Below are 26397 nucleotides of genomic sequence, written 5' to 3' on the forward strand. Positions count from 1 at the left end.
TTTGTTATGTATATAATTCCACATGTGTTAATTCATAGTTTTGATGCCTTCAGTGTGAATCTACAATTTTCATAGTCATGAAAATAAAGAAAACTCTTTGAATGAGAAGGTGTGTCCAAACTTTTGGTCTGTACTGTATATATATATATATATATATATATATATAAAATATATAAAGCTGAGTGTATGTGTGTATATGTCCGCTAAAGGAATCTGCACCGTCGCATTTACAATCACGAAATTTGGCACACAAGTACATCAGGTGTCCGGGAAGGTTTTAGACCAGGTCTCAGCTCTCTAGGACATAACATTCCCAAGATATTCCCAAAAGATGCATTATCCAATAGAAGCTTGGTCACATGACCCTTATTAGCCAATAGAAGCGTGCAGATCCTCCAGCCTCCACATACACAGTTTTACTCCAGGTTTCCATAACAACCCAGCCATTTATCTTCACTGCTGTAGGAGAGCTTTAAAGGAAATCTGTCACCAGGATAATCGCTATTGAAGTAAAGGCATGGCCTAATAGCACTTAATACCTTATTTCCAGATGTGCCTTTGTTCTAGCAATAGATGTTTTTATCCTCTGAAAATCCAGTTTATTTGGTATGCAAATGAGCCAGTAAGGTGACCAGAGCAGTGTCACTCTTGCAAGAAGGAGCCCAGACACGCCCCCTGCCACAATGTGTCCACCCTCAAAAGACTTAAGACCCCGACCCCAGGTCCCGCTAAGCCACGTCCATGATCCAGTTATGCCATGCCCCATCCCACTCCTGAACCGACGGGGATTGAAAAAAATGAAGGTAAAAATCAACTTCTGTCAGCTGCAGGGGTGAGAGTGAGGGTGACTTTCTCCCTGCAGCTTACACTCAGACAGCAGAGTGCTGCTGTCTTAGAGTGAGCTGTTCAAAAGGACATGCCCTAATTCTGTTAGGCCACGCCCCCTCCCACTCCTCAGCCAACAGATTGAAAAAAGGAAGTAAAAATCAACTTCTAGGTCCCGCTAAGCCACGCCCAGAACTGGTTAGGGCACGCCCCCTCCCACTCAGCTGACAGGGATTAAAAAACTAAGGTAAAAATCAGCTTCTGTCACCTGCAGGGGTGGGAGGGAGGGTGACTTTCTCCCTGCAGCTTACACTCAGACAGTACAGTGCTGCTGTCTTAGAGTGAGCTGTTCAAAAGGACACGCCCCCGATCCAGTAAAGGCCACTGTTAAGGGGCGGGCCCCTGTGGAGGTCACTGTCAAGGGGCTGGTATGCTGTGAAAGTCACTGTTAAAAGGGAAGGCTGCTATAAAGGTCAAAGTTAAGGGGGTGGTATGTTGTGAAAGTCGCTGTTAAAAGGGAAGGCTGCTGTAAAGGTCAAAGTTAAGGGGGTGGGCTGCTGTGGAGGTCCAATTTTAAGGGACGGGGCACTGTGGGGGGGTCAGTGTTTAGGGGTGGGGGGCTGTGGAGGTCCCTGTTTTGGGGGCGGGGTGCTGTAGATGTCACTGTTATAGTGGATAGTGTTGATATCTTTTATCGACACACAAATATTAAATGAAATAGATTAAATATACCATTCAGCTAGTCTAATATATAAAGCTAACTGTATGTGTGTATATATGTATGTCCGCTAAAGGAATCCGCACCGCCGCATTTACAATCACAAAATGAGGCACACAGCTACATCAGGTGTCCAGGAAGGTTTTAGACCAGGTCTCAGCTCTTTAGGACGTACCGTTCCTGAGATATTCCCCCAAAAAATGCAATAGCCAATAAAAGCTTGGTCACATCACTCTTATCAGCCAATAGAAGCCTGCAGGCTGTTAGCCGCCACATACAGTTTTACTCCAGGTTTCACAATAAGTCCACCCTCAAAAGACGAACTTAAAATTCTGCCCCCGGGTCCCGCTAAGCCATGCCCCCGGACCCGGTTAGGACACGCCCTCTCACGCCTCACCTGACAGGGATTGAAAAAATGAAGGTAAAAATCAACCTCTGTCAGCTGCAGGGGTGGGATGGAGGGTGACTTTCTTCCTGCAGCTCACACTCAGACAGCAGAGTGCTGCTGTCTTAGAGTGAGCTGTTCAAAAGGACACACCCCTGATCCAGTTAGGCCATGCCCTCTCCCACTCCTCAGCTAACAGGGATTGAAAAAATGAAGGCAAAAATCTACATCTGTCAGCTGCAGGGGTGGGAGGGATGGTGATTTTCTCCCTGCAGCTCACGCTCAGACAGCACAATGCTGCTGTCTTAGAGTGAGATGTTCAAAAGGACATCCCTGCATGAGATATTCCCCAAAAATGCATTAGCTAATAGAAGCCGGGTCACATGACCCTTATCAGCCAATAATTGCTCGCGGGCCCTTAGTCCCCACATACACCCAGTTTTACACCAGGTTTCCATAACAACCCAGCCATTTTTCTTCACTGCTGTAGGTCAGCTTTAAAGGAGCAGGGCACTGTGGATGATACTGTTAAGGGAGCGGAGTGTTGTGGAGGTCACAGTTCAGGGGCAGGTAGGGTGGCCATTCAAGCCACCCTCAAAAGACGGACTTAAAATCCCCACCCCCAGGTCCCAATAAGCCACTCCCACTTCACAGCTGAGAGAGATTAGAAAAATGAAGGTAAAAATCAACTTCTGTCAGCTGCAGGGGTGGGAGGGAGAGTGACTTACTCCCTGCAGCTCACGCACAGACAGCAAAGTGCTGCTGTCTGAGAGTGAGCTGTTCAAAAGAACATCCCTGTGTCCATCCAGACCCTGCGCCGGATGGAAGAGAGGGAGTTTGAAAGCTGGACTGTCCACCCTAAAACCGGACCTCTGGCCACCCTAGGGGCAGGCTGCTGTGGAGGTCACTGTTAAGGGGACGGGGTGTTGTGGAAATCACTGTTAAGGATATAGGGTACTGTGGAGGTCACTAATAAAGGGGTGCCCAGTGTGGAGGTCACTGTTAAAAGGGCAGGTTGCTGTGGAGGTCACTGATAAGGGGGCGGGATGGTGTCGAGGTCACTGTTAAAGAGGTGGGCACTGTGGAGGTCACTGTTAAGAGGGCGGGGTGTTTTGGAGGTCACTGTTAATTAGATGGGGTACTGTGGAGGTCACTAATAAAGAGGCGGCCGCTGTGGAGGTCACTGTTAAAGGGGCGGAGTACTAACGACACACACAAAAATTTAATGAAATAGATCAAATATACCCATGCAAAGCCGGGTCAAATATATATATATATATATATATAGAAGACACCGCAGCACATCCGTTGGTGAAAATAGTGGATCTTTATTCACCCAAGCGACGTTTCAGTCCTCTTACTGGGACCTTTATAAATGATGTGTAAATTAATATTGTATCCCATCATAATTAATATCCTGACAGCTTAAGGAATATTAGTGGTGGACAGATGGTGATATGCAGCGCCAGATCATCTTGGCACTAGTGGACAGGAAAGGACTGGCCATTGACCATACAGGAAAATTTGGCTGATGCCCAGGTGGCCACCCAAGCCCTCCTCCAAACAGCCACTGTCCAGGTACATAACAATCAGAATTTATTAGCATTAATGCTAGGAGGATCGGGTACCTGGCACCTGGCCAGTCATGCTGCACTATGGTATTGCTGGCCCCGCCTACTTCTGTTGTCCATTCCTACTTCTGTCAATTTGGATTTGCCTACAACATGGTGCCACTTTTACATTTTTTTTTCCCCGGCCACTTTAAGTCCTCAGTCTGCTCCTGCTAGTGGGCCAAACGGTCAGGTAGTTGTGGGACAGGAGATGGAGACCTCCATGTCGCTATTATTGACACAATTATGGAAATACATGAAACATTTTAATGATGTGAAGACATGAATGGAAGGAGTTGATCTTCATTCCAGAATAAGACTCTCTTCTGTTATTCTTGTTTAGATGTGGAGAATGCTAAAGTAGGGATGAATGAACAACATGTAAAATGAGGGTAAGAAAGAGTTTGTACTGCGTTTTATAAATTTGTCTTTATGTTTTTGTTTTTTATCACCATTGTAGTGAAATTTACTTTAGGCGAACATATGGCACAGATACCAGTTTTGATCCGGCAGCCACCAATTCCACGTTTACACGACCCAGGACAAGGTAACATATACAAATAAATTAAATACATATTGTAGCTGTTAAGGATGAGCAAATAGATTCATAATAAGCCATATTTGTTCCGAATTTCACAAAACTTCGCCCAAAAGTGAATCCAAAGATTTTTATTCAATTCGGACAGATTGCATAAAATGACATGCAGCGTCTATGTTGGCGGGTGGAGGCAAGATGTTCATATGACATTGGGAGAAAGTGGGGGAGAGCTTGCCCTAACTGGCTCAGAAACTGACAGCCTGGATAAGCAATCAGGGAGGCAGCAGGCAGGAAGGTGCCTGGGCAGAATGAGTAGTACGCCATTCTGCATTGCACTTGCAATTCCAAATGATGATGGGCTGTGGCTCTGTCTGCTAATAATCTACCAGATAAACCACTGATATATTGTGATAGGGACAGTATAGGAAGAATATAGGGGGAAAATAGGAGTTATATCTGGACTTCTGGGCCGGCAGAGTGAAAAACTGGCTCAGTATGCTCTCTTTGTTCTCTCTTGCCCAGTCTCCAATGTAATCTCGGAGAGGATTTTCAGTGCAGTGGGGTGTATTGTGATACCCAAATGGATGAAGTTTTCCTCCACCAGTGTACAAAGTAGCACTTTTGTCAAAATGAACAAGGCATAGATCCATGAGGATTTTCAAAGTCCTCCTGGTAAGGCTCAATTCACACGTCCACAATTCTGTTCCGCATTTTGCGGAACGGAATTGTGGACCCATTCATTTCTATAGGGTCGCACGATGTGCGGCCCGGATTCGGAAATGTGGACCCGCACTTCCGGGTCCGCAATTTCAATCCCATAAAAAATAGAAAAATGTCCTATTAAGTGCCAGAGATGTGCGGTCCGCAAAATGCGGAAAGCACATTGCCGGTGTCCATGTTTTGAGGATCCGCAAAACACACACAGACGTCTGAATGGAGCCTAAGGATGATAAATAGATCTGCCATTGTTAATGGTGCCTCATCATGCCACGGTCTGCCTGCCTACTATCATGTTCCATATGGTATGGAGGCTGCTGCCGCCATAATACCACTACCCCTGCCTGCTTACCATCATGTTTCAGTACAGTATGGCTACTGCTACCACCACCGCCGCAGCTGCTATTTCCCACTGCTAATCCCCTATTGCTATTTCCATTACCCATACTACCACTTCCATTGCCACTACACAGTCACTACTAATACTACTACCCCTAAACAGCCACACACAGATCTACTACCTTGTCTGTTCAATGCTGTGCTGCTGCTGCTACTATTGCGGTCATGTGCCACTATTACCCTACCCTTTCCACATCCTAACTATACTGCTGCTGCTCCCAATTTAGAAAGGAATTTTTCCAGGCTTGTTCAGAACAAGCCACTCTTTATTCTAAAGATTAAGAATTGTGGGTGTATAAATACAGAAAGGCATTCTGTCTCTGTTAAGGCATGATTATTGGATGCTTGTGCAAAACAAGCCATTCTTTCTTCTGACCTGAACATATGTATGTATAAACGGGGCTGGGAAGTCCTAATATTTGGATGATTGGTCCAAACAAGCCACTGTTATTTTTCAATAACAACATCTGCCCCTGATAAGGGACAATTTGTGGAAGCTTACTAATATGAAAAAGCATAACACTTGTGACAACGCAGTGTATTTTTTAACATACGTTTACCCATAGCTTTATATGTCAGTGTTACTCAGACATTATTGCTGTCAATGCATTCAAGAGCAGAAAGCAAAAATTCTTAACAAATTAATAAAAAATCTTTTCATAACAAATCTAAGTCCTAGAAGACTAGAGGGTGTAATATACCAAGCTGCAGGGCAATTTGTGTAGATTTGTGTAAAACATAAAAAAATTGGACACAAATCAATTTTTTTCTTAAATTTTAAGAATCTGACACAAAATGAATTTCAAAGAATTCACTCATCTCTAGTACCTGTAGTAAAATCATCTAAGGGAAGGGCTTACATGGTTATACCCCCTTTACCATTAAAGGAAATATTTTACAAATTTTTACTGCCCTAAGGGTACTATAAACTAGTGACAGATCCCCTTAGCAAAACTCTAGGTCACTTTCTTTAAAGGGGTTGTGCAGCACTAGTATACTAATGACCTATCCACAATATCAAATCAGCAAGAATCCGAATCCCAGCAGCCCTGTCGATCTTGCGAGTGTTCCATTCTTTTCATTGTTTAACTGCACACCATCTAACCTGTACCCATGGTTCAGTGTAACTACAACTTTTCATCTCTTTCGAGAGAATGGGGCAAGCAGTTGTAGTTACATTGCACCGCAGATACAAGTTAGACGGCATGTAGTTAAGAAGTGGAGAGGCTGCAGTACTCACACGACTACCCTGCCAATCTAATATTGATGACCTATCCTCAGGATATAAACTAGAACTGCTAAACCCCTTTAATTGCCATTTTACTAAAATCTTATATTGAACAGTTCCAGCACAGGAGCTGTTGAATACACAGTGTGAGCCGAGACCTGATATTCATGAGTACTTGGCTTTCTCTGTCACCTGGCCGCTGATTGTACAGCAACCCTTTGAGGAGCCAGTGCAGAGCATGGTAGTGGTAGTGGCCTGGATGAGGTGTTTTGTCACAGTGTACTTCCTGGGGATTGGTGCAGTGAAAACATAGTTTGAATCAGGCCCGAAGTAAACGTATAAAAGTCTCTCTTTACTAATGCAACATATATATTGTGGCTCATCCAGCAGTATGAAGTACAAAGTGGAGATTCTAGCACCATGTGAGATGGTATGGTGGATGGTTGGATGGCAATAGGTTGGCACTAGCAAGTCCTTGTGGATATAGGTGTCCACTGTAATGCAGGCTTAATGTTAGTCTGGCATAACCATCGTTTGGGTAGGTGGTGGTGTCTGAGCTGTAGTCCCTTACCTTGCAGCAGATTATGTAAAGCTGTATTTCACTTATCACTCAGCTGTCTTGTCTCTTAAATGTTTTCTTGAGGCAGGATTAAGTTGTTCTCACAGGAAAAGAATATCTGGTTTATTGCGTTTCCCACAGAGTATTGGTCTCATAGGAGTAGGAGCACGGATTCTACACTCCACCACTATCCAAAAGAAACTCCTGCTTTCCTTTCTCTATCTCACTAGACTGGAACTCCCTCTCCTGGCAGAAAGCAGGGCCAGCTCACTCCTACCATTAGGGGGAGGGGGACAGGGTGGTTAGCACTGTTCCTGCCAACCATTACCCCCCTGTTTGAATAAAGGCATGGCATCACATTATATTACATAACATTGCATATAAAACATTAAACAATTGTAGAAACCCCCAGGTCTGGGGGACTCCAATTGCAATATGAAAAAAATATCTAAATCAGCAGACAGGGGTTGAGGATAGCCTGGTACTAATGACAGGTTCCCTTAAACTGAGAAATGCCATTAAATGCAATACTTTCCATAAGGCACCAAATGCGGTACTGACAAGTACAGATATTGTATGCTACCTCTTAGGCCCCATGCTAACGACTGTATCTTTGGTCTGCATTTTCCATTATGCATACAAGAATAGGCATTTCTAATATAGGGTGGGACGTGCAGAAGAGGAAAATTGGGGATGCACATGGCCGGTATCCGTGTTTTGAGGATCTAAAATTTGTGGACAGCAAAACGGATACAGCCATGAGCATGATGCATTAAGCTGGCCATGCCATCTGGAGAACTCCTTAAGGTAATCAGCTGATATCAGTGAATCTAGCAAAAAAATAAAAATAAATCAACTATTAGCCACTGCTATCACAAAGCTGCACATTATGGTGCAAGATAAATGTAGTATTAAATGACCTGCAATAAAATGACTGGGTGACCACATAATACATTACTGCTCTGTACCCCAAAATGTAATCCACTATTTGCAGTGACTCCACTAGCCAGTAAATGACTTAACTGCTCAGGATCCCCCTCTATGATATCAATATGTTCTAATAATAAGCCATATGGACAGGAATTGTCCTAATGCAGGGATGTCAAACTCGTGGCCCACCAGCTGTTGCAAAACTACCACTTCCATCATGCCTGGACAACCTACACCTATCAGGGCATGCTAGAATTTGTAGTTCTGCAACAGCTAGAAAGCCACTAGTTTGACATCCCTGTCCTAATGGCTTAACCTATTTAAAGATAAATCCATTAATAGGTCTGCTTTTTATCCAGAAATAGCACTACTCTTGTCTACTGGTTGAGTCTGGTATTGCAGCTCATCCCTATACATTCTAGTTAACGTTTCAATGTAGAAAACAAACTGTAGAAAAAGTTACTGTATGTAACAAAAGGGTTCCGTTTACAGGAAGAAATATTACTGATCTGGTCACCATTACCACCAAGACCTTTTTGCGCTATGAACAGCTGCGAACGATGCTCAAGAGCATACGCCAATATTATCCTGACATAAAGGTCATTGTGGCTGATGACAATGAAAAGCCTGAGAAGATTGATGACCCCAATGTTGAGCAATATATAATGCCATTCGCAAAGGTTTGTACACAGGAAAGCAGTTATATATGCAGTAGTGTAGCTATTGGGGACATACCTATTTTAGGAGCCCACAGGCACTTCATGTTAAGGCCATTACTATGGGCTCACAGGCCATGGGGCAAAATTTAAGTTTCAGCCCTCCAGCACAACTTGTCCTCATACTTATCAGCTGCTGCCCCTCCATACAGGGACATAGCTATAGGGGGTGCAGAGGTAGCAGTCGCTACTGGGCACAGGAGCATTGGGATGCTCAAAGATCCTTGCGCCACATAAGAAGACACCAGTCTTAGGCCTCATGCACACGACCGTTGTGTGCATCCGTGGCCGTTGTGCCGTTTTCCGTTTTTTTTCACGGACCCATTGACTTTCAATGGGTCCGTGGAAAAATCGGAAAATGCACCGTTTGGCAGCCGCATCCGTGAGCCGTGTTTCCTGGCCGTGAAAAAAATATGACCTGTCCTATTTTTTTCACGGCCAACGGTTCACGGGCCCATTCAAGTCAATGGGTCCGTGAAAGAACACGGATGCACACAAGATTGGCATCCGTGTCCGTGATCCGTGGCCGTAGGTTGCTTTCATACAGACGGATCTGAAGATCCGTCTGCATAAAAGCTTTTTCTGATCTAAGTTTTCACTTCGTGAAAACTCATTTCCGACAGTATATTCTAACACAGAAGCGTTCCCATGGTGATGGGGACGCTTCTAGTTAGAATACACTGCAAACTTTGTACAAGACTGCCCCCTGCTGCCTGGCAGCACCCGATCTCTTACAGGGGGATATGATAGTACAATTAACCCCATCATATCCCCCTGTAAGAGATCAGGGCTGCCAGGCAGCAGGGGGCAGACCCCCCCCCCCCCTCCCCAGTTTGAATATCATTGTGCGGCCCCCCCCCCCTTGTTAACTCGTTGGTGGCCAGTGTGCGCACCCCCCTCCCTCCCTCCCTCTATTGTTTTAATACATTGGGGCCAGTGTGCGCGCGCCCCCCCAACCCCCCCTCCCTCCCTCTATTGTTTTAATACATTGGGGCCAGTGTGCGCGCGCCCCCCCAACCCCCCCTCCCTCCCTCTATTGTTTTAATACATTGGGGCCAGTGTGCGCGCGCCCCCCCAACCCCCCCTCCCTCCCTCTATTGTTTTAATACATTGGGGCCAGTGTGCGCGCGCCCCCCCAACCCCCCCTCCCTCCCTCCCTCTATTGTTTTAATACATTGGGGCCAGTGTGCGCGCGCCCCCCCAACCCCCCCCCCCCCCCCTCCCTCTATTGTAATCATCATCGGTGGCAGCGGAGTGGAAGATTTTCATACTTACCTGGCTGCTGGCTGCTGCGATGTCTGCGTCCGGCCGGGAGCTCCTCCTACTGGTAAGTGACAGCAATGCGCCGCACAGACCTGTCACTTACCAGTAGGAGGAGCTCCCGGCCGGACACAGAGATCGCAGCAGCCAGCAGCCAGGTAAGTATGAAAATCTTCTACTCCGCTGCCACCGATGATGATTACAATAGAGGGAGGGAGGGAGGGAGGGGGGGTTGGGGGGGCGCGCGCACACTGGCCCCAATGTATTAAAACAATAGAGGGAGGGGGGGTTGGGGGGGCGCGCGCACACTGGCCCCAATGTATTAAAACAATAGAGGGAGGGAGGGGGGGTTGGGGGGGCGCGCCGCACACTGGCCCCAATGTATTAAAATAATAGAGGGAGGGAGGGAGGGGGGTGCGCACACTGGCCACCAACGAGTTAACAACAGGGGAGGGGGGGCCCACTGGCCACCAATGAGTTAAAAACAGGGGGGGGGGGTCTGCCCCCTGCTGCCTGGCAGCACCTGCCAGGCAGCAGGGGACAGTCATGTACACAGTTTTTTTGTATATTCTAACCTGAAGCGTCTCCATCACCATGGGAACGCCTCTGTGTTAGAATATACTGTCGGAAATGAGTTTCACGATGTAGCTCATATCCGACAGTATATTCTAACATAGAGGCGTTCCCATGGTGATGGGGACGCTACAAGTTAAAATATACCATCGGATTGGAGAAAACTCCAATCCGATGGTATAACAGAACTCCAGACTTTACATTGAAAGTCAATGGGGACGGATCCGTTTGAAATGGCACCATATTGTGTCAACATCAAACGGATCCGTCCCCATTGACTTGCATTGTAATTCAGGACGGATCCGTTTGGCTCCGCACGGCCAGGCGGACACCAAAATGACTTTTTTTTCATGTCCGTGGATCCTCCAAAAATCAAGGAAGACCCACGGACGGAAAAACGGTCACGGATCACGGACCAACGGAACCCCGTTTTGCGGACCGTGAAAAAAAACGTCCGTGTGCATGAGGCCTAATAGAAAGTACATGCTAGGAGGGCTCAGTTATAGATTTTGCACTGGGGCCAAGAATGTTCAAGTTAGTCCTCTGGCTAGAGGGAAGGGGTTGGGTCAAGAATTTGGCATGGCGGGTGCTTTTTCAATTTTTGCCTCAGACAGCATAAAGGTTATGTGCTCCCCCGCCCCTGACCACAAATCACAGAGGGAAGGGGGCCCAAGTTGAACTCTTGCACTTCATTTTCACTTCGTGAAAACTCATTTCCGACAGTATATTCTAACACAGAAGCGTTCCCATGGTGATGGGGACGCTTCTAGTTAGAATACACTGCAAACTTTGTACAAGACTGCCCCCTGCTGCCTGGCAGCACCCGATCTCTTACAGGGGGATATGATAGTACAATTAACCCCATCATATCCCCCTGTAAGAGATCAGGGCTGCCAGGCAGCAGGGGGCAGACCCCCCCCCCCCCCTCCCCAGTTTGAATATCATTGTGCGGCCCCCCCCCCTTGTTAACTCGTTGGTGGCCAGTGTGCGCACCCCCCTCCCTCCCTCCCTCTATTGTTTTAATACATTGGGGCCAGTGTGCGCGCGCCCCCCCAACCCCCCCTCCCTCCCTCTATTGTTTTAATACATTGGGGCCAGTGTGCGCGCGCCCCCCCAACCCCCCCTCCCTCCCTCTATTGTTTTAATACATTGGGGCCAGTGTGCGCGCGCCCCCCCAACCCCCCCTCCCTCCCTCTATTGTTTTAATACATTGGGGCCAGTGTGCGCGCGCCCCCCCAACCCCCCCTCCCTCCCTCCCTCTATTGTTTTAATACATTGGGGCCAGTGTGCGCGCGCCCCCCCAACCCCCCCCCCCCCCCTCCCTCTATTGTAATCATCATCGGTGGCAGCGGAGTGGAAGATTTTCATACTTACCTGGCTGCTGGCTGCTGCGATGTCTGCGTCCGGCCGGGAGCTCCTCCTACTGGTAAGTGACAGCAATGCGCCGCACAGACCTGTCACTTACCAGTAGGAGGAGCTCCCGGCCGGACACAGAGATCGCAGCAGCCAGCAGCCAGGTAAGTATGAAAATCTTCTACTCCGCTGCCACCGATGATGATTACAATAGAGGGAGGGAGGGAGGGAGGGGGGGTTGGGGGGGCGCGCGCACACTGGCCCCAATGTATTAAAACAATAGAGGGAGGGGGGGTTGGGGGGGCGCGCGCACACTGGCCCCAATGTATTAAAACAATAGAGGGAGGGAGGGGGGGTTGGGGGGGCGCGCCGCACACTGGCCCCAATGTATTAAAATAATAGAGGGAGGGAGGGAGGGGGGTGCGCACACTGGCCACCAACGAGTTAACAACAGGGGAGGGGGGGCCCACTGGCCACCAATGAGTTAAAAACAGGGGGGGGGGGTCTGCCCCCTGCTGCCTGGCAGCACCTGCCAGGCAGCAGGGGACAGTCATGTACACAGTTTTTTTGTATATTCTAACCTGAAGCGTCTCCATCACCATGGGAACGCCTCTGTGTTAGAATATACTGTCGGAAATGAGTTTCACGATGTAGCTCATATCCGACAGTATATTCTAACATAGAGGCGTTCCCATGGTGATGGGGACGCTACAAGTTAAAATATACCATCGGATTGGAGAAAACTCCAATCCGATGGTATAACAGAACTCCAGACTTTACATTGAAAGTCAATGGGGACGGATCCGTTTGAAATGGCACCATATTGTGTCAACATCAAACGGATCCGTCCCCATTGACTTGCATTGTAATTCAGGACGGATCCGTTTGGCTCCGCACGGCCAGGCGGACACCAAAATGACTTTTTTTTCATGTCCGTGGATCCTCCAAAAATCAAGGAAGACCCACGGACGGAAAAACGGTCACGGATCACGGACCAACGGAACCCCGTTTTGCGGACCGTGAAAAAAAACGTCCGTGTGCATGAGGCCTAATAGAAAGTACATGCTAGGAGGGCTCAGTTATAGATTTTGCACTGGGGCCAAGAATGTTCAAGTTAGTCCTCTGGCTAGAGGGAAGGGGTTGGGTCAAGAATTTGGCATGGCGGGTGCTTTTTCAATTTTTGCCTCAGACAGCATAAAGGTTATGTGCTCCCCCGCCCCTGACCACAAATCACAGAGGGAAGGGGGCCCAAGTTGAACTCTTGCACCAGGGCTCATGAACCTTTAGCTATGTCTCTGGCTCTATACGTTCTTGGCTGCATTGCTGAGACCCATCAATGCAGCACTAGCATGCAATGATTACAGATCCACTGATCTGATCTGATCTAATAGGGCCTATTCTGAGGATTAGTGTTGATCACGAATATTCGAATTTCGAATTTTTATCGCGAATATAGCCACTTCGAAAATTCGCGAATATTTCGAATATAGTTATATATTCGTAATTCGAATATTCTTTTTTTCATTTTTTTTTTTTTTTTTTTTTTTTAAATCAGTACACATGATCCCTTCCTGCTTCTAGCTTGTGGGCCAATAAGAAGGCTGCAATATACTTGACTTTAGGAGTAGTGATGAGCGGCAGGGGTCATATTCGAAAATGCACGATTTTTTTTTCATGAAAAAATCGGCAAGGTAATTATTGTGTAATATGCGAATTTTCGTAATTAGAATTTTCGGATTCGAATTTTTATTGCGAATTTTTCAACTTTAAGACAAAGAAGATTATAGCACTATGTTAGCTAAATTGCTCTATATTTGTTTTTTTCGAATATTCGCTATATTGCTATATATTCTTGTTTTAGAATATTACAAATATTCGAAAAAACGAAGTTATAGCAATATAGCGAAAATTCGAAAAAAACGAATATAGAGCAATTACGCTAATATAGTGCTATAATCTTCTTTGTCTAATAGTTGTAATTTTTTTCTCATCTGAAGATCAGATTGGAAAAAAATTACAACTATAAAAAAAAGATTATAGCACTATATTAGCTAAATTGCTCTATATTAGTTTTTTTCGAATATTCGCTATATTGCTATATATTACGAATATTCGAAAAAACTGTTATAGCAATATAGCGAATATTAAAAAAATCGAAAATAGAGCAATTTAGCTAATATAGTGCTATAATCTTTTTTTTTTTTTTCTTGAAAAAAATCGGCAAGGTAATGATTGTGTAATATGCGAATTTTCGGATTCGAATTTTTATTGCGAATTTTTTAACTTACAACTATTAGACAAAGAAGATTATAGCACTATATTAGCTTAATTGCTCTATATTCGTTTTTTTCGAATTTTCGCTATATTGCTATAACTTAGTTTTTTCGAATATTCGTAATTATAGCAATATAGCGAATATTCGAAAAAAACGAATATAGAGCAATTTAGCTAATATAGTGCTATAATCTTTTTTTTATAGTTGTAATTTTTTTCCAATCTGAACTTCAGATGAGAAAAAAATTACAACTATTAGACAAAGAAGATTATAGCACTATATTAGCTAAATTGCTCTATATTCGTTTTTTCGAATTTTCGCTATATTGCTATAACTTCGTTTTTTCGAATATTTGTAATATTCTAAATCAAGAATATATAGCAATATAGCGAATATTCGAAAAAAAAACGAATATAGAGCAATTTAGCTAACATAGTGCTATAATCTTCTTTGTCTTAAAGTTGAAAAATTCGCAATAAAAATTCGAATCCGAAAATTCGAATTACGAAAATTCGCATATTACACAATCATTACCTTGCCGATTTTTTGCATGAATTTTTTTTTCGAATTTTCGAATATTCGACGAATATTCTAAAAAATATTCGCGAAATATCGCAAATTCGAATATGACCCCTGCCGCTCATCACTACTGAGGATAGGTCATCAATGATGTGAAGGAGTAATGCCTCTTTGGGCTAGTATTCTCCCTACAGTTTGGTCTTCCACCCATCTCTCTGTCCCTGCTGCATGCTTTCTGCAAGTCTCCTGTATATCCTCCTAGATACTATGATTTGCTATATACTGGAAATATGTTATTTTGTAATGGGACAACTGCTTGGTTCTATCTAGAGTACAAGATGTAATAACAGTTGTGATGCCTGTCATCTTATGTAGGGATGGTTTGCAGGGAGGAATCTTGCTGTGTCTCAGGTGACAACCAAATATTTCCTCTGGGTGGATGACGATTTTCTCTTCACTAGTGACACTAAAATTGAAAATCTGCTGGATGTGCTGGAAGCAACTGACCTGGATTTGGTAAGAAACCGAGGAAATTTATTTAATCTATTCTCTCATTGATTTTAGTATATGATCAGGGGTAGACTAGCCATAGACCCTAAAGGGAAATTTCTCAGTGGGCCGAAGTACAAGGGGCCTTCTGAGCTGTACTCTTGGCTAGTGATGAGTGGCATAGGCAATATAAAAATTTGTGATACTTTGCAAATTTTTCCCTGAATATTCGCGATTGCAAAAACAATCACACAAAGGCTATATGCCAAAAGCCAGGTATATACAAGCCAACAACCTATCTATGAATCAGGTACAGTCAGCATACCTTACAATGGCAACCTTGTGCACTATAAGAAATTCAAGACCAGCTCTCTATCCACACAGACTTGCGAGCCTCAAAGTTGCTTGACTTTTGTTGGATGGCTTGGGGGACCTGCGCATCTAGATCATTATCATTAGGGTGACAAAATTATATTTTTTTAAATTGGGATGCCAGCTAACTCTTCTCTCACTGCTTAGGGGGTCTGCATACAAATTTTCAGTTTCTAATTGTCCTAACATTTATATTCAATATCCTTTCTATACTGTTTTGTCGTGTAAACTCATTTACATAAACATGGGCATATGGGAAAGACAACCAAATTAGCAGAATCTGCCTTGTTTTTCAGCTGAAACACTATTTGCATGTCTTTCCCATATGCCCATGTTTATGTAAATGAGTTTACATGACAAAACTGTATAGAAAGGTTATTGGATATAAATGTTAGGACAATTAGAAAACTAAAAACTTTTATGCAGCCCTCCTAAGCATTGAGAGAAGAGTTAGCTGGCATCCCAAATTCTTTTTTACAATTTTTGTCCTTGGGACAGTGATAAGGTTGAATACTACAGCAGAGGTGGCAGTATTTTATGCTGTAATGTGATATTTGTTTCTGCTGAGGCAGTATTTTATGCTGTACTAAGGCATTGCTGGCCCCACCTACTGTTGTCCCGACTGCTTGTGTTGGCATGGCCTATTTGTGTTGTCCCACCTTCTTTTAAATTGGACCCATCTACAACATGAGGCCACTTTTAAGTTTTTTTTCCAAGGCCACTTTAAGTTCTCAGCCTGCCCCTGTACATAGTTGTATGGATCACATAGTATGCAATGTTTGGCCATCAGTACGCTATCAGACTTGACCTAAACTAAACATATACAGTAAATTTTCTATGTCCTGTCAGTCAGCTTTAGGGTCTGATTACCCTTGTGATTTAGAAGTTAAAAGTTATATTTATGGTGGTCTTTGATGATTTAAGGGCTAAAGGTAATATTCCTGGTGGACTAGGGCAGTAAAGGGATTAATGATTATATCCCTGGTAATCTACGTCACTGAACTTGCACAGCTAATGGTAAGAACCCTGGTAATGTACAGAGATGTAAGGGTTAATTGTAACTCCTCATTTGGGTGGTCTACACTGGTGAACTGGTGAATTGTTTATACCTGGGGGTGTTGGAAGACAGAACCTCAATGATGAGATATTAATGGCCAGTTCTAAGGATCATCAATATTATATCCCTGGCAATTCCCTTAGGACCCCTCTTCTTTTAGTGGACTTATATTTTTCCCCCCCTCATATTATCATTCCCCAATACATTCCCATCCTCAGCATGATTGTCCTGATCCAAGCTTTAACAACTGTTAGAACTTTATATATTTCATGTTTCATTCAACAATGTCTTTGCTGGTTTATCTTTTATGCAGGTAGGAGGAAATGTTGCAGGAAATCATTTTAGTTTCAAACTCATTCTGGAAGAAGGTGGAGAGGATGGTGATTGCTTACATTGGAGTGCAGGAGGCTACCATACTATTCCAGGCTTCCCTAACTGCATCCTGACTGGTGGGGTGGTCAACTTTTTTCTGGCCCACACTGACCGAGTTCTAGGTGTTGGATTTGATCCAAAATTAAGCAGAGTGGCACATACTGGTAATGGTTTCCTTTTTTTATTTATTATTATTATTTTATTTATTTTTTACAATGATGTATTGTATGATGTATGCTTTAACCCTTTCATGACCAAGGGTCATTGATGCCCCAATGTCCAGGTCAAAATTTACAAATCTGACATGCGTCACTTTATGTGGTAATAGCTTTGGAACACTTTTACTTATCCAAGCCGTTCTGAGATTGTTTTCTCGTGACACATTGTACTTCATGATAGTCATATATTTGAGTCAATATATTTCACCTTTATTTATGAAAAAATCCCAAATTTACCAAAAATGTGGAAAAATTCACAATTTTCCAAATTTCAATTTCTCTGCTTCTAAAACAGAAAGTCATACCTAATAAAATATTTATTACGTAACATTCCCCATATGTCTATTTTATGTTGGCATCATTTTGGAAATGTCATTTTATTTTTTAGGACGTTAGAAGGCTTAGAAGTTTAGAAGCAATTCTTACAATTTTTAAGAAAATTTCCAAAACCCACTTTTTAAGGACCAGTTCAGGTCTGAAGTCACTTTGTGGGGCTTACATAGTGGAAACCCCCATAAATGACCCCATTGTAGAAACTACACCCCTCAAGTTACTCAAAACTGATTTTACAAACTTTGTTAACCCTTTAGGCGTTCCGCAAGAATTAAAGGAAAATGGAGATGAAATTTCTAAATTTCACATTTTTGGCAGATTTTCCATTTTATAAAAAAAAAATCTTTAACACATTGAGGGTTAACAGCCAAACAAAACTCAATATTTATTACCCTGATTCCGCGGTTTACAGAAACACCCCACATGTGGTCGCAAACTGCTGTACAGGCACACGGCAGGGCGCAAAAGGAAAGGAATGCCATACGGTTTTTGGAAGGCAGATTGTGCTGGATTGGTTTTCTGAACGCCATATGTTTTTTATTTTTCTGCCGATCGTCTTGTGCAGGGGCTCGTTTTTTGCAGAAAGTGTTGAGGTTTATATTGGTACCATTTTTGGGTACATAGGATTTTTTGATCATTCATTATTACACTTTATGGGGCAAGGTGACGCAAAAATTGGCTGTTTTGGAACAGTTTTCATTTATTTATTTTTACAGCGTTCATCTGAGGAGTTAGGTCATATGATAGTTTTATAGAGAAGATCGTTACGGACGTGGCAATACCTAATATGTATACTTTTTCTTATTTATTTTAGTTTTACACAATAATAGCATTTCTGAAACCAAAAAAATGATGTTTTAGTGTCTCTATAGTCTGAGAACCATAGCTTTTTTATTTTTTGGGCGATTGTCTTAAATAGGGTATAATTTTTTGCGGGACGAGGTGGCGGTTTGATTGGTACTATTTTGGGGGGTCATACGCCTTTTTGATCGCTTGCTGTTGCACTTTTTGTGATGTAAGGTGACAAAAATGGCTTTTTTTTACACAGTTTTTATTTTATTTTTTTATGGTGTTTATCGGACGGGGTCTATCATGTGATATCTCTATAGAGACGGTCGTTACGGACGCGGTGATACCTAATATGTGTCGTTTTTTTATTTTTCATTTTTTTTAGGAAAAAAAGGAATTTTTTTAATTTTACATTTTTATTTATTTATTTTTTACTTTTATTTTTTTTTTCACATTAATTTTTTTTTATCAAGTCCCTCTTGGATCATGAAGATCCAGTGGGGCTGATGGCTGTACTATACTTTGCAATGCTCTTGCATTGCAAAGTGTAATACATTCAGATGCCCTGTAGGTGGCAACAGCGGACGCTTTTGCAAAGCGTCCGGTTGCCAGGGCAACCATCGGGGCTGCCATCGCAGCGCAGCAGCCCCGATGGTGGAGAGAGGGAGCCCCCTCCCTCCATTAACCCCATAGATGCCGCTGCCGCAGCATCTCTGGGGTTACAGCAGAGTGTCAGCATAGAGCTGACACTCTGATGATGGCGGCGGTTCAGGAATGGAGCCGCCGCCATCAAACACAGCATGGGGGCAGACCGAGGGGGGGGGGTCTGGCAGCGCTGGAAGGGGGGGGCCTGGAAATTGTCACGGCCAGCAGGAGGGGGCACTGGAGGACACACGATGGGGCACAGATGGAGGGGCACTGTGGACATGGAGATGCTGCACAGATCGGCAAAGATCAGGTGGCGCCTGCACAGATCGGGGTGGGGGGGGCTGCACGGATTGGGGGGGGGGGCACGAGGACACTGATTTCAGGCTCTGATCTGCAGAGCGCAGATCAGAGCCTGAAACCGGCATTTTTTCACTGCCGCGATCCGATTGGTTAGTCTGCACAGACTAACCAATCGGATTGATTGCCGGCAAGGGGCCACTCTGATTGGTCCCTTGCCGGCATTACTGCACTGTATGCTGTCCGTGACAGCATACAGGGCAGGGGCAGAAGCTTTAATCCAAGCGCTTTGCAGCGCTTGGATTAAAGAGCTGCCAGAACGTGTATATACGTGGTAGCTGCACGGGGTATGTGCAGCTATCACGTATATATACAGATTGCGGTCGTGAAGGGGTTAAGCACTGTAAGATCCATTAGGTGAAATGTGGTTCCCAGTGGAATAATAACTCCTACACAGTGTTCCACTTCTTAAAGGGTTAAAGTGTTGATTTGTGCACCCTAAAATCCTAACTGAATATGAGGGCATAAAGCTGAGGGCACCCAAGAACCAAACCAGAATAGCAAAAAATAAATAAAAATACTGTTAAATAGCTATGGTTCTCCAATCAAATAGTTGAATGTAATATTGATCTAATTTATTATATAAATGGTAATGCATCAAATAATTAAAATACAAAAATACCACATTATATGGCAAGTATAGAAAAATATTATGAATATGTAATTCAACTTCTTTTATGAAATATCCTGCTTGGCCCTCGTGATATTTAATGCCATTGTTCACGCTATAATATAAACATCTAGATAATGCTTTTTAGGATGTTATACTGCCTCGTAAGGTAAAAAGAAGTCAACTTGTCACTGTATTCTGTGATACCTGACATTAGATTATGCACAAATGCCATTTTATCTAGTTGCAATGAAAAATGTAAAAATTAATATGTCGGCACACTTGAGCTGCTCACCACACCACCATTCACTCTGTTGGGGACAGTTCCTATTCGACTGGCGTCACCATCCTCCCCACATTACAGTAATTGCAAAGCTTCAGCAGGTCTCGTGGCAACTTCTGCTTGTGCAGGTTTGTAAGTTCCCAGCACTAAAATGAAACTGTGCACTGTACTGATTTTAATCAATTTACAGTGAACTGAGCCTAGGGAGAGACATGGCAAATGCAAGGGACAGTGTTTAAAAAAGCTTTCATTGTAGAATCTTGGATAGGGAGACTGCAGGGACAGAGTAGGGAGATCATAGGGAGAGATTTTACACACTGTAGGGAGGGCATAGTGAGACTGCAGGCTGTGTAATCAGAAGCTTACAGGATCCATAAGAGAAAGCTCAGTTTCTATCAATCCCTGCACACAGCTATCTAACTGAACAGTGTCCATCTTGTTTAATAGATGCACGATTCTATTATGCCTTGATTCTCAAATTGTGGTGAATAAATAGTGTAATTAAACTATTATTGTGATAACCACTTTGTTTAATAGATAAGCAATTCCATTAGGCCTTGATTCTCAAATTAGGGTAAATAAGCTGTCTAGTTTTACTGTTATTGGGGTACCCACCTTCTTTAATAGATCAGCAGATCTTTTAAGCCTTGATTCTCAAATTGGGGTGAATAACTAGTATCATTTAACAGTTATTGGGTGTCCCTTTTGTTTTATAGATAATTCCATTAGGCCTGGATTCTCAAATTGAGATGAATAAGCTGTCTAATACTACTGTTATTGGGGTGTACACATTGACTAACTTATTTTACATATACATTTACTGGTAATCTACAGTATATCCAACAGACAGGTGAAAGGGCCCTCTGAGGGAATGGGCAGTGGCAAACATGTTGCTGGAGCACACAGAAGTAGCAGCAGAAGAAGGGGCTGGTAGCAGCAGCCGCAGCAACAGGCCACAGCTGCCACTGTCATCCAGCAGTCATGTTTTGACCAGCAATCTAGCTTTCCTTAATTGATTTACTCGGTCTTCAACATCATCTCAACTGACATCAGACACCCACAGCCAAGAGTTGGTGGGTTCTTCTGACACCTCACTTAGTTGGCATGGCTCAGGAACAAGCTCTGTGCCTTCGCATGTCATGAACCTGCCTCCTTCTTTTTCAGCTTTTTCTGCTCAGGAAATATTGTATGCTGCTGGCTCTGACAGGCGTATTGAGGACAGTCAGCAGCTACTACCCAGATTTGGAGGAGAGGTCCACTGCTTCCTCCTGTAGGTGTGCAAGTAGCGATGATGAAAGTCTCATGGGTGCAGGTGTTGTGACCGGTCAGGCACACTGTCATGAGACTGGTAAGGGTGACATAAGTGAGGAGCAGACAGTAGTGGATGATGATGTAACTGATCGCATGTGGGAGCCGGGTGAAGAGGGGGCTTCATCATCATTATCAGGGGTAAGGGTGGCATATTGTGCATGAGACAGCGGCAGGGTGGCAGTGTGCAGCTGAGCCAGCAGGTCGCAAGCGTGGCCGTGAGGCAGCAGTGTGAGAGCTGGAGCCAAACGTGCACAAGGTAGACAGTTTGCTACTCAAGAGCCTACCTGTTTGTCAACAACTAGCATTGCACGGGTTCATAGATGCAGCAACAGGCAGTCCAAACGCAGTGATAGGGGTAAAATGGCATATTTACCGGTGTGGGAATTTTTCATCAAGTCTCTAGAGGATGTCAATGTGGCATATGTAGGATCTGTGGGCAGAAGATGATGTGCGGCTAGGGTGCCAATGTTGACACCATGGTCCTGCCTCAACACATGGAGCGTCACCATAAAGTGGCCTGGTAAAACCGTGGCACTAATGTAGTGGTACAGCCTGATGCAGCAACTTCTGCATCTCCCAGTGGCCTGCACCCCTTCTTCAGCAGTCAAAGCTTCACCACCTCAGCAGAAAGGAGCTGTGTTTCCTTCTGTCCTGATACTCCTCCTACTCCTTGTTACGCATTTCGTCAGCAATCAATCAACGAGGCGATTGCAAAAAGACAACAATATGCATGCGCTCATCCAACTGCGCAGAAGCTGAATGTGCTCCTGGCCAAGTACTACAGTCCCTCCTTTTACATGTGGTTGACTCTGCCCATTTCAGAGAACTGATGGCTTGTGCCAAGTCAAGGTGGAGAGTCCCAAGCTGTCATTACTTCTCTAAGAAAGCTGTACCAGCCCTGCACACGTATATTGAGCAGTCCTTGAGCCTGTCGGTGTCTGCTACAGTTCATGGCAGCGCCGACATGTGGAACTGTAGCTTTGGTCACGGACACTATATCTCCTTTATGGTCCACTGGGTAAATGTGGTTTCTTCCCAGGCACACCAGCATCTTGGCCAGGTGACGGCATTGCCGCCTCTGCGTTCTCATGCTGTGATTGCTGCGCCAATGTCCGCCTCATCCTCAACCTTGTCATCCGCCTCCACTGTAGGCACAGTTCAGAGTAATCCTCCAGCATACCACCCATGCAGAGCATGGTGATGTCACGGTGTTCTGCACCTGGCCAGCCTAGGTAAATGGAGTCAAAACTGGTAGGAACTGCTCCACGTCATCAACTAAGAAATCGCCATCTGAAGATTGGAACCATGGTCAACGATAACGGTCAGCTGCATCAAAGAGGTCTGACCCATGCACCCTGCATAACAGACATCTTTAATCTGGTTGTAACCCAGTTCCTTCAGTCTTCCACCCAACTGCAAGAAGTCTTGAAAATGGCCAGGAAACTGTGCATGCACTTCAGTCACTCTTGCTGTGCAAAACACACCCTCATTTAGCTGCAAAGACAGAATAGTGCTCCCCAACATCGCCTGATATGCAACGTTTCCACATGTTGGACCGACTATATGAGCAGAGGAAGTCTGTGAATGATTTCTTGATGATGCAGGCGGACAGGGTTACTTCCCTGTGTAACTTCGACGTTAGCTTGTGGCAACTCATACATGACACCTGCCTGATGCAACTCATGCATGACATCTCCCATTTGCTCCGGCCCTTTGAGGAGACCACTTTATTTGTCAGTCACCAGGACTACGGGATAAATGATGTAATTTCACTCCTTCACATCCTGGAGCAGATGCTGATAAATCTGGCTGGCCAGGGGACAGGAGACTTGGCACCTGCATTTCACCACCACCTCAGTCTTGTGTGGGTGAACAGGCAGAAGAGAAGGAGGAGGAGGAGGACAGGAAATGTATACATAAATGGGTGATTTATCTGCACAAGCAATAGGAGAGCAGCAGGAGAAGCTGGAGGGTGATGAGGAAAAACAGGCTGATGGCCAAGTTGGATGTGTCAGTATGCAGTGGAAATGGAGGCATATATTTTATATTTTATTTGGCAAAGCGTCCAAATACAGTTTTTGAAAACTCATCTCTATCTATAAACCCTGATCTAAATAACAATGGTTAAATGGTAACAACCATGTACCCAAATAACTATGTAACCCATAGATAAATTAATACCAAATCTTATATATATATATATATATATATATATATATATATATATATCACAATATAATGAGACAGTTAAAATTTCCACACAGCCAATGGAAAGAACAAAAGGGACAACTGGTGTGCAGAAAATGTAATGGATACAAAAGGAACACCAACACTACAACCCTTAAAGGGCATCTGTAAGCAGATTTGTACCTATGAAACTGGCTGACCTGTGTTGGTTCCATGTTCATATGTGGTCGCATTGCTGAGAAGCATGATGTTTTAATATATGCAAATGAGCCTCTGGAACCAACATGGGCTTTGCTGTTACACCTAGAGGTTCTGCTCTCTTCTGCAACTGCCATGCCCTTTGATTGGGAGGGCCAGGAGTTATGCTGTTTTCACTGCCTGGTCCTGTCAATCAAAGTACAGACGGCACTGCAGTTGAAGAGCGAGCATAACCTCTTGGTCTAATGGCAACACCCCTGTTGCTCCTAGAGGCTCATCAAACATCATTTTTCTCACCCATGCGGACACATATGAACATGGAATCAACACCTTCAGCTTCCAAGTGCAGATGCAACAGATCAGACAGTTTCAGAGGTGCATATCTGCTGACAGATGCCATTGCTGAAAGTCAGATACTGAAAGTCACTATCCCCAGACGAAACAGCAAATGAAACGCATCGGAGGTAGGACACCACTGGTGCCCTGCATCCTCTTTCTGAATAACTGCGTTTCTATATTCATTTATGCTATACTATTGTTCTGTCCTTTGTTATAATATAATTAGCAGTAATTTTCTGCCTAGGATCCTTTCAGTACCACAATGTCTGAGTGGTATTTTTAACTGTTTGTGATTTTATTGTGATATTTAATAAAGATTTGGTTTTAACTTATCTTTAGGTTACATGGTTATTTGGGTGCAGAGATATAGCAGGAGTGGAGACAGCAATTATATCTGGACTGCAGAGGCCCACGAACATAACCGTTACAATTTGCTTGCTGCAAGGAGGCTTCATGCTTATTGATTCACTGTCTTTATAGGGCACAGTACTTAAACAGATCGTTATAGATGTTGTTGGCAGCATTTCACCCATAGATTCCAAGAATAGTAATGTCTCTGGGTTTCTTTTCATACTCACAAATACAGTTGGGGCTGTTTATGGCCTGGTGCTTCGGAAGCCTCTATAGCAGTCTTGTCTTCCGATGGGACACCTCTCAAGACCTCTTCTCTAAGGACAATTCACGTCTCTATAGTTGAACTTTCAGCAGGAACTGCAGACCAGATGTCTAGGTCACAACCAGGACATGGTTTGGTGGGATGCAACCTCTTTTATCAGTTATGTACATCAGTTCCACCTCATAGTGACATCACTGGTATAGCTTCTAGCCACTATAAGTCCCCCTCCCACCCCTATTCTGCCATCTACAACAGAAATACTAGGTGTAGTACCACCATCTTAATGAACATCGGCATTACACACATATACAGTAGTTTAATTCACCATTAATAAATATATAGATGAAAGTATAGAGTAACATTAACCCTTTCTGTACAACCAGTCCATCCTAAAGTGTACGAAAACTTAGATTAACTGCAACACATTTTAACTCTAGCCACCACCACCTCTACACACTTCCCTTTACACATTAATGATACGTGGCCCCACATCACTGTAGATCATGGACAGGGGTATAAGATGGAGTTTTCTGTGGACCCCCACTGCCACAAGGGCAATTACATTTTTCTTGTCTCTACGTTTGGATCACTTTTTGTAATATTTTTGCTTGCACTTCCAGAGTTCTTCATAGACGCTTTGGGACGTTTGAGAATTGGATCCTGTAATCATGTTTTTATTGAACACCAGAAAAAGAAAACTCCAAAAGATACAGAATTAATGAAAAAAATTACATTGTACAATACATTCCGGGAAAATACTGCAGAGCAACAGAAGTTTAAGCTGGGTCTACTATACTTCAAGAATCGGCTGAGCTGTTTTATCAAGCGGTAATCTCCCAACAGCTGCTACATTACTTGTAAATCTCTACTAGTTTATTTGAAGGAAGGACGCGCTGTATGCACGTGGATTTACAGTCTCATACTTGAAAAAGGAGTGTTATTCTACTTCGAAAAACTGTGTCACATATATGCAAATAAAAAGAATTGTCTCCTACCACTTGAGGTCGTGTTATTGTGCCAGGAAGTATCGAAAACAGTGGACCACCAATACCCCACACCCCTCTATAGTTTATTTGTAGAAATTCTTCATTATTGTTGGTTTCGGTTTTACACCTGCAGTCAGGTTTCCTCATCTGTTCATATGTTAGTACCAGCACAGAGAATCAAGCAATGGAAGTTCCTTCATTCCATATACAGGTTTTGGCATCATCCATGGGACCAAGAATAAATTATTGTTTTACTTGCCATGAACAATCGAATGTGCCTTTCATTTTCATTTTCCATGCTTCACATGCAAATGATGAAATGTGATTGGTGACTGTAATCACCATTTGTACATGATAACTTATAACTGTAATAGAATGTAATGTTAATACATTATTGCACTTTGATCGTTTTTAGAATAGCTTATAGATTTCTTACCCTTCTCAATACTGGCTTTAAAGGGGTTGTCAAGGATTTTTATTTTTTTTTTACTAATCTTTATTTTCAGTATCAGCCATGATACAAAGGTATGATAAGCACAAAATAAAGTAAACACAAATGGTGGCAACAATGCCAAAGGGTCATGCAGACATATCAGGCATCTTAACAGAATTGACATTTTACATAAG

The 26397-nt window shown here is 43.7% G+C and overlaps 1 protein-coding gene across 3 annotated transcripts in view; it reads left to right on the forward strand.

Annotated features, from left to right (window-relative positions):
* B4GALNT2 (beta-1,4-N-acetyl-galactosaminyltransferase 2) overlaps positions 1-25778 on the forward strand; it is a 214121-nt gene extending 188343 nt beyond the window's left edge. For 2 of the 3 annotated variants that reach the window (XM_044296761.1, XM_044296760.1), the window contains exons 6-10: positions 3999-4085; positions 8402-8589; positions 14981-15121; positions 16837-17059; positions 25405-25778. In XM_044296761.1, coding sequence (XP_044152696.1) covers positions 3999-4085; positions 8402-8589; positions 14981-15121; positions 16837-17059; positions 25405-25616 — 851 coding nt within the window. In that variant the 3' untranslated portion in view covers positions 25617-25778. The remainder of the gene's footprint in view (positions 1-3998; positions 4086-8401; positions 8590-14980; positions 15122-16836; positions 17060-25404) is intronic. The other variant, XM_044296762.1, reaches the window with a different exon arrangement.
* Positions 25779-26397: the final 619 nt, after the last annotated feature.

The sequence above is a fragment of the Bufo gargarizans genome, chromosome 6 (genome assembly GCF_014858855.1).
Source record: "Bufo gargarizans isolate SCDJY-AF-19 chromosome 6, ASM1485885v1, whole genome shotgun sequence".
NCBI classification, from domain to species: Eukaryota; Metazoa; Chordata; class Amphibia; order Anura; family Bufonidae; genus Bufo; species Bufo gargarizans.